The sequence below is a fragment of the Meriones unguiculatus genome, chromosome 10, assembly GCF_030254825.1.
Source record: "Meriones unguiculatus strain TT.TT164.6M chromosome 10, Bangor_MerUng_6.1, whole genome shotgun sequence".
NCBI classification, from domain to species: domain Eukaryota; kingdom Metazoa; phylum Chordata; class Mammalia; order Rodentia; family Muridae; genus Meriones; species Meriones unguiculatus.
The window spans coordinates 70,843,708-70,858,649 of NC_083358.1; the positions used below are offsets into that span (position 1 = coordinate 70,843,708).

Below are 14,942 nucleotides of genomic sequence, written 5' to 3' on the forward strand. Positions count from 1 at the left end.
GATATGTGCACAGACAGACAGACACACACACACACACACACACACACACACACACGCCACACATACAAAAGAAGATTTGGTTAAGTAAAATAATATTTTGGCATAAAAAAATAAATGTAGTCCCTTATCCCTTAAAATCATGCTCAGAATTATTTAATGTATTCCTTGAAGAACAACAACAAGTTGGGTTTAATTTTTTATCTGAGGCTAATTAGCCTAAATATCAATGTGTCACTTTCTTTCTGCAAAGAAAACATTTAATGGTTTTCTAAAAAGTAGATGAGATGTCATTAACAGTCTCAGACTTGCTAGCTGTAAGACTATTATCTCGAGAGAGAAAGAATGACTGAAAACAATCTGAAATTTCTGGCACCCTATCATTCTGTATTAGCCTCAGGTCCTTCTGCTGGGATTAAAGGAACGGATGCACAGAACTTCAAACTTTGAGTTTAGTGGCGTAGCAGAAAGAGCAGGGTGTGTGTGGGGGGTGATAGGTTAAAAAAAAGCCAACACTTACACTTCGGAAGTGACTTTATCTTGGAATGAGTCCGCTGGGATCCAGTTTGACCCTTTCAGAAATATAGGAAGCCCATTAATTTTGAAGTAGAAACTTAGGCCAGGAGACCCTTTAATGGGCTCTTCTACAAGTTGCACGGTCCTGAAATAAACCTGGATTGAGAAGACATAAATATTTAATGTAAACTTAAAAGCATAAGCAAACTGTGTTTTTTTGTTTTGTTTTTCATAAAGGAGCGTAGTGGATTTGGGAAGGTGGCTCACAAGCATGAGTTCACCACGCCAGCATCTGGCTAGACATGACCACACCCTCCTGTAGCGATGAGAGGGGTGGAGACAGGGGGGTCTCTGGGGCTACTGACCAGCCAACCCCACTGAAGAAGCAGTGAGCTCCAGGTCCCATGAGAGGTTCTGTCTCATGGGAATAAAGTGGCTAGCGATAGAGAAACGCATCTGACATCCTCCCTGACCTAACTCATGCATGTGGGGCTGTACACACTGGCACACATACCTGTGCACAAACACATCACACATGCATTCAAACATTTTTTGAAAGGGAAGTATAATCAGTTAAAAGATTTATTTATTTAGTGTGTGTGTGTGTGTGTGTGTGTGTGTGTGTGTGTGTGTGTGTGTGTGACTATTGCTGTACACCTATAATCCCAGTACTCTGGAGGCAGTGGAGTGCTAGAGATAGGAGGAAAGAGAGTTCAAGAGAAGCCTGTGGTGTATAGTGAGACCCAGTGTCAAAGAAACAAGGCAGAGACTCAGCTTGTTCTCCACAGTTTCCCTGAGAATCTGCTGGCCATCGTTGGCCGTCTGCTCTGAATTCTATAACCTCACTATTGTTCAATATCTTCTTACTTTGAACCCTAATGTCTTCCCACAGACCTACACAAAAACATAAAGACTAAGTAGTATTCATTAACTTGGTTCACAGTCATATTTAATATTCTAATTTAAATTATAATCAAAATTCACTTTAGAGTTAAATCATATTTTGGCTTATTCTAAAAGACCACTTATGATTTTTTTTCCCACTCTATGGATAAACTGAAAAAAAAAAAAAAAAAAAAAAAACGTGACTACAAGACTTAAATGCTCAGGCTCAGGTTGTGGCTGCATTGAGAGCCTGCCTCCTAGCATGCACAAAGCCTTGGGTTGGATTCCTGTGTCTTCTAAAGCTAGATGTAGTGGTACCTATCTACAATTCAGGAGCTGGAGGCAGTGGAAAGAGAAGTTAAAGGTCATCCTTTATCTACACGCCAAGTTTGATACCAGATTGGGCTACAAGCAACTGTAGTTCTAAAGAACAGAACACTTCAATTTTCAACTTACATCTGTGTAGCCTACACCTAAAAATGCAGAAATTTTAAACTGACAGGTAAGAGAAGCTGGGTGTGATTATAAATAAGAAGTGCAACTGTGATGACAGGCATTTCTCCCTGGAATTTCAGAAGTCAGTAATTAATTATACCTAATGAAAATGGAATGTCTTTAGAAAGACATTTACAGGATATTCCTATTTTGGAAGTCCTCAGTTTTCATTTATAAAGCACGCTCAGTGTTTGAAATTAAGTATGAAGGCAGACAAGAGGACAGACAGACAGAGAGACAGAATGTTCGTGGGGACTGGAGAGACAACTCAGTGGGTTATATGAAGATCTGAACTTGGACCCGCAGATCTCTGTAAAGAAAGTCAGTATGTGCACAGTCCCAGCATGTGCCTATAACCTGACACTGGGAAAGTAGAAAGAGGAGGATCTCGGCGACTGGCCAGACAGTTTTCCAAACCATTGCGTTCTAGGTTTAGTGAGAGGCTTTGTCTGAAAGAGATCAATAGAGAAAAACACCTTTGATCACCTCTGGCCTCTACAAATGCACATCAGAATGCCTGCGTGCAGTGGCACACACAAACACACAGCATGTATTCATACATACAGCACACATAGGCACAGAAAATGCTATGTACGGTACAGTTGTGTCATGTTATAGCCAGTTATTCACGATATAAAGAAAAAAGCAATCAAATATTTTAAACCTAGACATAACAAGCTCTTTAAAAAAAAAAAAAAAAAGATTGATTAACCTTTACAAACCAGAAACTAAGAATGCATCAAAGTGTTTACAGGGTGGACATGCTCTACTGTTTGGCAAAGAAACAGGAAAGCAGTCAGCATTGCTACACATCTACAGGAAGAATGACACAGCAACCCAGCTAGCTAAAAAAACCTAGCTGCAAGAGACAGAACAGGTGATCAGAAGATACTTTGCCTTATAAATGGGTGAGTCTCTGGGCACCAACAGACCTGTATTTTGTTATATCGCCTTGTTATCCGCTTAGTTCGCCAAGGACCACCTACCATGTGTGCTGTCGGCACCACGATATAAGGAGCACTGAACTACTCAAAGTACAAGATGATCTTTGACCCTCACAGTAACCCTGTAAATTCCATGCACAGATGTTACAAGGGCAGTCACAGGCAACATTGAGCTGCCTTAGTAGGAAATACGGCAGTACCTCTAAACTGTCCTAGGAGTCACTGCTCCATTAACAAGAAAAGAAATGACAACTTCACATGAGAAAATCTTTGGCAAAACAGATAAATATACTAACTTTATAAACCCCTGTGGTGGTTTAAATGAGAATGACCACCCCCTCCACCCCATTGGATCATATATTTGAAGGTTTGGTCCCTAGTTGGTGGAACTGTTTGGGAAGGATTGGAAGGTATGGCCTTGTTGGAGGAAGTGTGTCATTGGATGGGGCTTCAAGGTTTCAATGCCAGGTCCAGTCTCTCTCTCTCTCTGCCTCCAACTTTCAGATAAGTTGTAAGCTCCCTGGTGCAGCCCCAGTGCCATGACAGCCTGCCTGCTGTCCCTACTCCGTGATGGTCATGGACTACCCTCCGTCACTGTAAGCAAGCCCCCAATTAAATGCTCTCTTTATAAGTTGCCTTGTCATGGTGTCTCTTCACAGCAATAGAAAAGTAACTCAGACAACCCCCAAGGCTGAGAACATATCATTTCAGTATTCACGAGACAAGAAGGAAAAGACACACACGGTACCATGCTGACAATGCCCTGAGGGGCTGAGCAGCTGAGCCACTATTTGAGCAGTGAGCTGAGTCAGCCAGCTAACTCAAGAAGCGCCGTGTTTATTTTAATGAACAGTTGACCAATAACGACAGTTACTAGGACATGAGGGCATTTTCTTGGAAGTAAATGAAATATACATTGTCAGTATCTAAGGCCAATAATAAAATTCAAGAGAAAAACAAGGCTTAAGAAAGTTTGTACTAGGACTGGAGAGATGTCTCAGTGGTTAAGAGCACTGTCTGCTCTTCCAAAGGACCTGGGTTCAATTCTCAGCACCTACATGGCAGCTCACAACTGTCGGTACCACCAATTCCAAGGGATCTGACACCTTCACACATTAAATAAAAATTAAATAAATTACCAACCCTAATATTAAAAAAAAAAAAAAAAAAGAAAGAAAGAAAGTTTGTACTGGGCTGGAGAGATGGCTCAGAAGTTAAGAGCACTGGCTGTTCTTCCAAAGGTCCTCAGTTCAACTCCCAGCAACTATGTGGTGGCTCATAACCATCTATAATGAGATTTGGTGCCCTCTTCTGGCGTGTAGGCACACATGCAGGCAGAATACTGTATAAATAACAAATTTTTAAAATTTAAAAATTAAAACCAAAGAGAGAAAACTTGAAGCCACCACCCTGAGCTTAAGAGCCCCCAACACTTGACACCTCAGAGGACATCAGTGGGAACCCCGAGAATGTGAAGGTGGTAGGACAGGTTGAAAGGCGTCAACCTCGGGAAGATTCGGAACCCTCAGGACAGCAGCATTGTTCAAATAGCCCAGGCAGTGTCATCACACGTGGGTAGACTCCAGTGTAAGGAAAGGATGGGGTCTAACAACAGAGTGAAGAGGGCTTTCAAATGGCTTGAGGTCACAACCCAAGTAACTTTAAGAAACTATCTCTTGCTGGTTTTACCTTTTAAATACTTGTTTTTCAAATTTTAAATTCTGTGTATGGGCATGTGTCTGTGTGGGCATATGTGTAAATGCGCGCAAGTGCCCAGGAGGCCAGAAAAGATCATCGGGTCCCCTGGAGCCATCCAGAGGACGCTGGAAAGCAAACCAGGCTCCCATCTGCCACCCCCAGGAACTTGTTCGACTTTAGTGTAATAGCTACAGCTCTCTGAAGAGACTATTACATCCTCTCTCCCTTTCCAGCTAGATAGGAATGATATATATGGTGTATATCAGCTTTGTGATGTCAGAGTTTCTTCACACGTTCCAAAGCAACACTGAACTGACTGTATGCAGATGCAATGAGAAGCTCTTTCTCCTCATTAACATATTAAAGACATTTGCAAGCATGAAAAAAATGGTGTTATTTTTCACCCTCAACTTTTTTATTTTCTAACTATATTCTTTCACAAAAGGAGTCAATGGACCTATAGAAGTACATAAACTTCTGGTGGTAATTTCAAGTGAATAAATAATTTTATTCTCAGTTTCATCATTTAGCATGCCCAATATCAGTATCTATGGCCCACAGAAACATAAGCATAGCATGTTTACTATTTTTTGAAAGTATAAAGTAGTTATGTGTCAAAAATAGATTTAAGATCACTAAGGGCAAAGGGATTATTTATTTTTTACTATCTATTAATGTTACAAATAGTATTAACTATAAAACACAATACTTTTCAGTGTTTTTCCTGTTAAAAAGTGTCTCTTCCCATCCTCCAAATCCTGCAGCACACCCTCCAGTAAGAGTGAAAGGAAGTCTCAACATACCCAAGGGCCTCTAAGGAAGAGTTTCTCAACCTGTGGGTCATGACCTTTTGGTGGGTTGAATGACCCTTTTGTAGAGATCACCTAAGACTACCAGAAAACACAGATGTTTATATTACAATTCATAGCAGTAGCAATATATAGGTGTAATCAGTTATAAAGTAGCAATGATAATAATTTTATGGTTGAGGGTCAACACGAGGAACTGTACTAAAGGGTCACAGCATTATGAATGTTGAGAACTGCTCTAGGGGAAGCCACAGTCACCAGCCACCTTGTTTCTGGCACTTGGACATCTTAACGGCCACAGCACTCAGGATGAGAGTCACTGTTCTCATGTCCTCTGGCAGTCTTCATGGGTAGCATAAAAGCCTTCTGCAACAGGCATTTTATTTCCTAGGACACACCGGCCTTTGAAAACAGCTTTTGGAAAAGATCCTTGAGCAAACACACATTGGCATCCAGAATGAACATATCATCTGCTGATGGCACACACACAAAAAATGTTAAACAGCCCAACAAAGTAAAATACTATCTAAAAGTAGGGAAGGTAGAGGAGGAGAAGAAATGTCAAAGAACCTCAGAGAAATATAAAATCAAGCAGTTTGTATTTTAAAAAATTCTTTGTGTAGCCTTGGCTGTCCTGGACTCACTTTGTAGACCAGACTGGCCTCGAACTCACAGCAATCCGCTAACCTCTTCCTCCCAGAGTGCTGGGATTACAGGCACGTGCCACCGCACTGGGCTAGCAAGCAATTCTTAAAGCTAAGCCCCAATTTAAAAATCCTTAGCATTCAGACTTTTCTATCTCTTCTCAGTTGTTCTACGAACTCATTTCCTGATCAGTTTTTTAGCTGCTTTATAAAGATTTCAAGTCATAAAGATTGTTTTTATTTTGCTTTGTTTTGCCTTTTGAGGCAAAGTCTCACAAAGCCCCAGGCTGGCCCTGACCTCACTATGTAGCCAAAGCCTTAATCTCTTCTTGATCCCTCTGCTTCAGCCTTCCAAGTACTGAGATTACAGGTATGTACCATCATGCCAGCTATGGTTTCATTTTTAAAATAGAAGAGCTAGATCCAAATATGCAGAAAGCATTCTTGCAAATGGAGCTCTGGATACTGTGACCAAAGGCCAGAAGAGCTGATGGCTGATACGTAAACACCGCACTCCTCAGATTCCTTTTCCTTGCTGATCAGACAGTGATTCACAAGCTCAGAGGCACTTCTCAGCTGGTGTGTAATCAGATACTTACAGAACTGTCCGTAATTTTCTTCTGAGCAACAAAACTGTTTATTTCTAAACTTTGGGAAACCTTGTGCTTTCCAAACTCATTTCAGACCTATCACTATGAACTTTAGAGATACAGACCATGTTGTTTGCACTGAAAAGGATCTCGTAAGTGGGGAAAAAAAGAAAACTTGCCTGGTCTCTTCAAATAGCTCAGGCCCGTGGAAATGACAGGTGGCCTTCTCTTCAATGCACCCTTGCTAACAGCACAAACAGAAGTCACCAGGTTGGCATTTGCACTATAGCACAGTTGTCTGATCACTGTTTATCGAGGCATGTATCTTATGTATCTGATGCCAAGCAACCATTTCGACACCTCCCTTTCCTATGTGACAAAGCTAGATTAGGTTGAAGGAATAAAATGGCATAAATCATGGCCTAATGACAGGCAGATAATAGGAATGGTCTCTTACTGGCCTTTATTTGAATAGTTACACCATTTCATTTTGTTTGGGATGAACTGACGTGCTTACTTAGGGTTACGTACAGGGATATAAATGAAGGGCTAGTTACAGGAGCATGAACAACTTGCCAGTGGATACACCACACAAGAAAATGTCTCCTTGACCTCCAAAACCTGGAGCAGAGAGCTGAGAGCTCCTATCTCTTACTGCGAGCACAAAGAAGAGAGAGAACTGGAAATGGCATGAGTCTGTATAAGCTCATCTCCAGTGATGGATAGCCCTTTCCCTCAGAGGCCCCATAGTCTCCCAAAAGAGCATTAGCATCTGGAGAAAAAGTGTGTGAAACATGAGCCTGAGGGGATGCTGAGATTCGAACCACAGTATTGATCGTTGGGTGTAGATAAGGACTATATCGCGGTTTGCCAATCTACCTGTCACAGCCAGTAGAAACCCTCCTTTTGTTAGTCTTAGAGATGGTCTCTCAAGCGAAGTCAAAGACAAGCAAACAGTTTGAAAAACGTATTAAACACAAAGGCTGGTTGGGCACAGAGTCCAGGCTTTTGTTTCTTTTTGATCCATTCCCACTCCTTGCTAGTGCCTCTGAAATTAAAATAAACAAATAACTGCTTCTCAAGTATTTCTTCCACAAAATCAGAGAAGAACTGAGTGGGAGCAAACAGAAAATTTTCTGGTTCACTGATTCAGAACAGATGTCTAGTTCCTGGTGAAACGACCAGGGCATCGATAATCCTATCTGGACCTCACAGTACAAGGCTGCATCGATCGTTATCTTTGAGCACACTCTTCCCAACACCAACTCTTCTCTTATGAACATCTATTTCCTTCCTTCATGTTGTTACAGAGGAAGTTGTCTTCACCAAATTTCCTGTGCACTTATTTTCAAAGAAGCGGCTTAAGCCTTGATGTTTCACTGTATATTGTTCAAGACAGCACCTATTACCAAATATACTGTATCGGACGGCCCTCACCTGAAACCACCCAAGAAAACGATGATTCCAAAGAGAATAATTTAAGCAAACCAGTGCAAAATCTGGTCTGAATTGCCATGTCTGCTTTTTCTTTTTCTTTCTTTTTTTAATCACAGGGTGCTTCCATGTCAACGTTCAGATTATGTTCCCAGCTGTGTCCATCTTCTGCCCCGGGCCCACAGGAAACGTTTCCTTATGGTGGGACCTCTAGACTTTATAGGACTTATTCCATTGATGAGGCAGAGTTGAAAAGAACAAAGCAGGGCTGGAGAGATGGCTCAGAAGTTGAGAGCACTGGCTACTCTTCCAGGGGTCCTGAGTTGAGTTCCCAGCAAGCATGGTGGCTCCCAACCATCTATAATGAGATCGATCTGGTACCCTCTTGTCTGGTGTGCAGGCAGACATAATGGCAGAACACTGTATACATAATAAATAAATAAATCTTTAAAAAAAAAAAGAAAGAAAGAAAAAAGAGTGAAGCATTTCCAGAGTTCTGAAAGTGAGACATCTAACAAATGCTTCCAAGGCAATACACTCCATGTGGTCACAGGGGGAGCTTCAGGTGGCAGAGGTCAGTTGAGGGTTGACGTCTTTGAGTCTGCACGATCTCCACAGTGATTGTCAGCCACCCTAGCATTTTCATCTTGGACAATGGCAGAGGATTAAGAAACGTGGATGCAGTTGTTTGAAGATATCTTGTCTCAGTTTCTCCATCATCGGGATTACAAGCATGCATCACTGCACACGCATCACATGTTGGTGCTTGTGACCAGAGTCAGGTTTTCATGCCTGCCTGGCAAGCACTTTACCTCCTGAGCCATCTCCCCCGTCCCTTCATTTATCCCTGACTACATTCAGTACAAGAATATAAGAATACAACAACTGGAGACACAAATTGAATTCAAAGCAAACTCATCTTAACCCCTTTAAGAAGGGCTATATGGGGCTGGAGAGGCGGCTCAGTGGCTAAGAGCACTCCTTGCTCTTCTAGAGGGCCCAGGTTTGATTCCTAGCACCCACATGGTGGCTCACAACCATCCATACTCCAGGGCCAGGGGATACGATGTCTTCTTCTGACCCTCTCCAGCACATACATAAATGCAGTTCAAACACTCACAAATAAAGTAATAAATCTAGTTTTAAAAAAATTTTTTAAAACGATATGGTCTCATATTCATATATATATTTTGAAAGTACAGAGTAGTTTATGTGTCAAAATAGATTTAAGATCACTAATGAAGGACAAAGGAATTATTTATTTTTTACTATCTATTAATGTTACAAATAGTATTAACTATAAACCACAATACCTTTCAGTGTTTTTCCTGTTAAAAAGTGTCTCTTCCCATGCCCCAAATCCTGTAGCACACCCTCCAGTAAGAGTGAAAGGAAGTCTCAACATACCCAAGGGCCTCTAAGGAAGAGTTTCTCAACCTGTGGGTCATGACCTTTTGGTAGTTGAATGACCCTTTTGTAGAGATCACCTAAGACTACCAGAAAACACAGATGCTTACATTACAATTCATAGCAGTAGCAATATATAGGTGTAATCAGTTATAAGGTAGCAATGATAATAATTTTATGGTTGAGGGTCATATGCATGTATAATGTAATATTTATTAAAGGATCAATAATAAGAATGTGCCAGATCTAATTCTCCACACATATTATCAGAATTCAAGAAAAACTGAGCCCAACAACAGATGTGAGAGAAACAGTATTTTATCACAGGCATTTTCTAGAACTCCCAAAACATAGTAATAACGAAAAATTGACAACAAGGCAAAGCAGCACAAGCGACACCCACTTACTCCATGCGCGTGGGTGAACTGTTCTCGTGGCTCCCTGAGGAAGCCACTGACAGTAGCCATTTAGTAAAATTTTAACTAGTTTTTCAACAAAGAAGATGAAGGAAAGTGAACTGGCTTAAACATCGTGTCCCCAACATTCAGGTCTACTGCCAAACCACAAAATGTGACCTTATTTGAAAACAGAGCTTAAATGAGGTTACACCAAGCCCTAACCCAGTGGATAAGAAGATAGGTGTGGTGACTCAGGTCTGTGACCCCAGCATTTGGGAGACAGAGAGCAGGAGAATGATGCAAGTTTCTGACTAGCCTGGGGTATATAGGGAGGCCCTGTCTCAAAAACACACAAAGTTAGAAAGAAAGAGAGAGTCAGAGTTGGGGAAGAGAGACGGAAAGGGCTACATGGTGAAGGAGACAGAAACTAGAGTGTGGCCTACAAAGCAAGGAAAGGGAGCATTTCTGGCAGTGACAGGGAAGAGGCAAGGAGTGGTTTCCACAAGTTTGTAGGGAAAGAAACTTGGCTCTAGATGCACCTTGGTCTGGAAGGGCAGTGTCTGCAGCTATGAGAGAACACCCAAGTTCATCAGAATGTGCTCTGACAACACTGGGGAAGTTAACACATAAGAAGACACTGCGCAGCCTCAGGGAACTCTGTCTGGAAACACACCTTGATTATCCTGAATTTCACATTGCCTGGGAGCTAGCGAGATCTTCAGAGAGCTCTGAGTAGCACTTAAAAAGAAAAAGCAAAAATTCGATGGGTGTCATGTTTTCTTTCTGCCCTAGGAAACTGCAAAGATGAAAAGGGGGGATTTAAAAATCAAAGAAAGGAGTGAATTGTATTTTAAATTATAAAACTGAAGAAGTCCTGATTGCTTTTCTAATTACAACAGCTATTGGCAATCTTTTGCATCCAGCTTGGGAATATGAGAAACAAGTTCTAATTGCTTACATTGTCTTATCACCTTCCGAAAATAATTTAATTGAATAATCTTGACACCAGGGACAATATAAATAACCTTCAGCAAAATTAGTTACCTTCCACAGAGAGTGCTGTGAAGTAAGGTATGCTAGAGAGAAGTGGCAACTAGGTGACTTTCTATCCCCAAAAAGCAAACTATGATTAGCATTCAAAACTACTCATCGGGTCAGTAAGCTAGCTTAGCAGATCAAGGCATCTACGGCACACACCTGCTGACCAAATACAGCTTCCCAGGACCCCCACAGCAGAAGAAAAGAACCAACCCCACAACACTGACCTCTGACCACCACATACAAGCTAAAGTAAACCTTTCCGTCTCACAGAGATGTGGAAGTAACTAGCACACTGTATTCACCAACCATCTTGCAAACTGGTTCCTAGCACATCAGTACGTCCATTTGCTCAGATGCCTTTGTGTGGACAAACCCCTGACCCACAGCTGGGCACCATTCATTACACTGTGGCCAAGTCCGATATGGTAGCGTCAGTAGCTACTATAGCTACTATCCGGACTGCAGTTTGGTCTCCATTCTGGTCAAGGCAACCAGTGGCCTCCTCACTGCTAACCCCCCAAGACCCTTCTCAGTGACATTCTTTCATGAGCACCTTTGCATCGGCTGATGCTTGTGGGTGCTGTCTGTGCCTTGAACACTCTCCCTCTGGCTCCCCACTCCTCTACTCAAACTGGGTGACTCTCATGTCCGGCCATTCCTTCGTAGATTTCTCTACAGACTTTTCTCTTGCCACATCCTCATTTATTCTAATTCTTCAGGGATATGTCCTCTTTATGTCACCTCGTGCCACAGCTACAATTATCTATATTCTGCTGATTTATACATCCATATTACTAATCCAGTTCAACTCCTTATTTGTTTTGGTTTCATGTTTTGTTTTGTTTTCAGGGATGGGGGTGTTACTAGATGGCCTCAAACCGTGACCCCTTTGCCTCAGCCTCCCAAGTGCTAGGGTTACAGTCACATGCTACCATGCCTGGCTTGCCTCCACACTGTTTCTCTAGCGTGCTCATCAACCGTTACCACAAGTGCTTGTTTAATAAAGTCACCTCCCAACCAAGTGATTAGCCTTATTAAGATCTCAGAAAGAAACGGATGCGGTGCATTATCATGGCTTTTTTGTGAGCATAGGAGCCAGAACACAACAGGACCCCAGGAGGTAGCTGAATGAATAAGCATCGACAATCATGAACTCCACAGAGGCCACACAGAGAGAGCACACACCACACCCACGCAGGAGGACAATGCATCACTACTCCCTTCAACGCTCAGAGGTTGGCATCTTCTTGCAGATGAACAATGGTACAACCAATACCAGTCTAAATGAAAAGAAATGCTGTACCACAAATAGAGGTTCTTTTTTTCCCTCTGTGGTAAGCTTGAATGGCTCATTATTTTTCATATTTTTATGAAGACAACACACAATAAACCAGTACGTGGGAGAACACATATCCCTTGCTAAGGGGATGAGGGAAAAAAAAGTCCAAGAATTGTCCTCAAACATGTTATGCATGTGTGCACAGACATACATTCATACTCTCTCAGAAATACGAAGCACAATTAAACAAAAGAAAAGTGCAAAAGAACTACACTCAGGATGCCATTGGGGCCGAAGGGGAGGCAATGCCTATTGTGAGGGCTGGCACCACAGGGCAACTCCATCAACCATAGACAACAAAGGTCCATGTCAGGGGAAGGAAAACTCTAGGAAAGGATTATTATCACCGTGGCTGGGATAGGCTAGACCCAAGCTACGTCATTCCGAGTGCCCCATCTTAACATGAGGAAATGGTGCTTGAGTTCACCCTTAAAGTGGAATTCTTTGCATTTCTAAGTGCTAGATCCCAAAGTGGCCAGGAGGGGAAAGTTTGAAAGCATCGGTGGGAGCGTGCAAATTTGGAAAATGAAGACAAATGGCTAAAGAAGTAGAAATGATTATTGTTGTCGTTGCTCTGTGTGTTAGAAGTTAGAAGAAAAAGGGTTGGGCAGGGTTCCTTCTGATCATATGAACCTCCCAACAGATTTAAAATTATGCATATATGTTACTTAGATATAATGTAGGAGCACACAGGAGAAGGACGAGGCTGTGGCGTACAGAGAGAGATGTGGTCTAAGTCTCTGGCTCACACCCCAGCAATAAGAAAGAAAGAAACAAAGGAAAGACTGTGAAACACAGGAGGCTATGGCCGTAATAGGAGTCTGATCCATTTAAAAGCATAAACCCACAGCGACACACCCAGAAACTTTGAATGCTATCACTCTGGGTGGCATAATTGTAAATTTTAATACTTTCTTCTTTTCTTTCAAATCTCAGTGTTGCTATTTTATGAAGGAATAGCCTCCTTTTCACAAAATAGTTTATTTACTTACCTTGGCTGATTTTTCAATATTTAAGCCTCCGTCCAGCACAAAGAGAATTGTCATATTGTACCCAGTCTGGTTTCCGTGTCCACGAGGCCACCAGGTCTCCACAGCAACCTCCTTTTAAGAAATAAGTCATTCTAAGTAATGCGACATAGTTTTAGAGAACAGTACGCTCCAGAGCGCTATATGAATTTCTCAGTAGCGACGTACAAACTGTGTCCCGAAGTAGCACAAACCGCCATGCCTACACTATCCGAAAGCCTAGGCACAGGATCACCGCTTTAAATTTTTATGTACTTATTTCTTTGCTTATCTTTGTTTACAGAGTCTCCTGTAGCTCGGGTTGGCTTCAAACTCTATAGGTGGCAGAAGATGACCATGAGTTTCTGATCTTCCTGCCCCCACCTCCAGAACGTAGGGTTACAATTTATGTGGTGCTGAGGCTTGAACTCAGGACGTCATGCATACTAGGAAAAGCATGACTGCTGACTGAGCTCTGTTCCCAGCCCCTCCACTGAGAATATTTGTTAAGAAATCAACACAGATCACCATAGCAGAGCTCTACGGTATGCAAAGGCAGCTGTTCACTGCTCTCTCCCTCCGCACTGTGCTTACTCTATCTTCTTCTAAGCCCAGGACTGCACCTCTTGTGGAGTCTTGCTTTCTTCCAAGTTGCTGTTACTCTTCTCTGTCTTCTTCAGTTCGCAGTCACCAACCAGATTAATAGAAACAATGAAAGCTAAAACCTATCCCATCTAACTGTGAGAAAACCTTGAGCCCAGGTTTAGAGTTTTACAGAAGGAAGAAATACCAATATTCACAGCAAATGAAAAGACCCACATCAAAACCTGAAATGTAGGTGACACAGAAAAAAAAAGTTATAAAAATATAACTAACTTCTTAGAAGAAAAATTGGCAAATGAATCACGTGTTTTCCATTATATTAATCTTACCAGTGATAAAATCATCCATTATTTAATACACAAAATATATGAGAAGTTAAAAACAAAAGTGTCATGTGTGGTGATACAGGTGATTCCAGAACAGCCAGGACTATTATACTGAGAAACCCTGTCTCAAAAGAACCAAGAGAAAAAAAAAAAAAAAAAGAAAGAAAAAAAAAAAAAACAAGGAAGGAAGAAAGGAAGGAAGGAAGGAAGGAAAAGAGTATATAAGGAGAAAGTAGACAGCCACTCCCCACTCAGCCATTTCTCCCCTTGAACAGCAAGCCCATTCATCCAACACTTCCAGGGAAGCGACATCACCCACCTTGCTAATTTTTACAAAGAGTTTAAAAGGCATTTGCCCAGGATGGAGTTCAATCTTGAACGTCTGCTGTGTTTTCAGTGTAGGGATGGCTACGGTCACCTGACCGCCAACCGGCTTTGAGCTGACGACGTCAAAAGAAGCCTCTATTTCGATATTCCACACCCCAGAAGTGTTATCTGCAGCGGGAAGGAAACAACATCATCATCCCTGCTCCGCGAGCAGGGGCTGAGCAGTGAGCGCTCAACATGGCTGCCACTGCCCCCTGCTACGGAGAGAAGCGCGGGGATGGGGGGTGGGGGGGATGTTCTTTTTATTTTGCAGAGTTAAATCCTTTGTTCTAAACAAACAGAATGGTGTGTTTTGTACAGACTCGTGGTAGCACAAGGAAAATTAAGCAACTGGAGTTCACAAAATCGTAAATAACCAGTGTATGATATTATTAGAACAGTGTATAACGCTGTCCTCCGTCTTTGTACTTCCTAGGGCACCT

General features: G+C 42.0%; 1 protein-coding gene across 2 annotated transcripts in view; it reads right to left on the reverse strand.

The window, feature by feature from the left end:
• The window catches only part of Manba (mannosidase beta), an 82,749-nt gene that overhangs the window by 38,563 nt on the left and 29,244 nt on the right, over nt 1-14,942 (reverse strand). For both annotated transcript variants that reach the window (XR_009594669.1, XM_021653624.2), the window contains exons 6-8: nt 14,453-14,628; nt 13,190-13,300; nt 518-669 (exon numbers count right to left, since the gene is read on the reverse strand). Coding sequence is in view for 1 of the 2 variants with exons in the window: in XM_021653624.2 (XP_021509299.1) it covers nt 518-669; nt 13,190-13,300; nt 14,453-14,628 (439 nt within the window). In the remaining variant the exon portion in view is untranslated. The remainder of the gene's footprint in view (nt 1-517; nt 670-13,189; nt 13,301-14,452; nt 14,629-14,942) is intronic.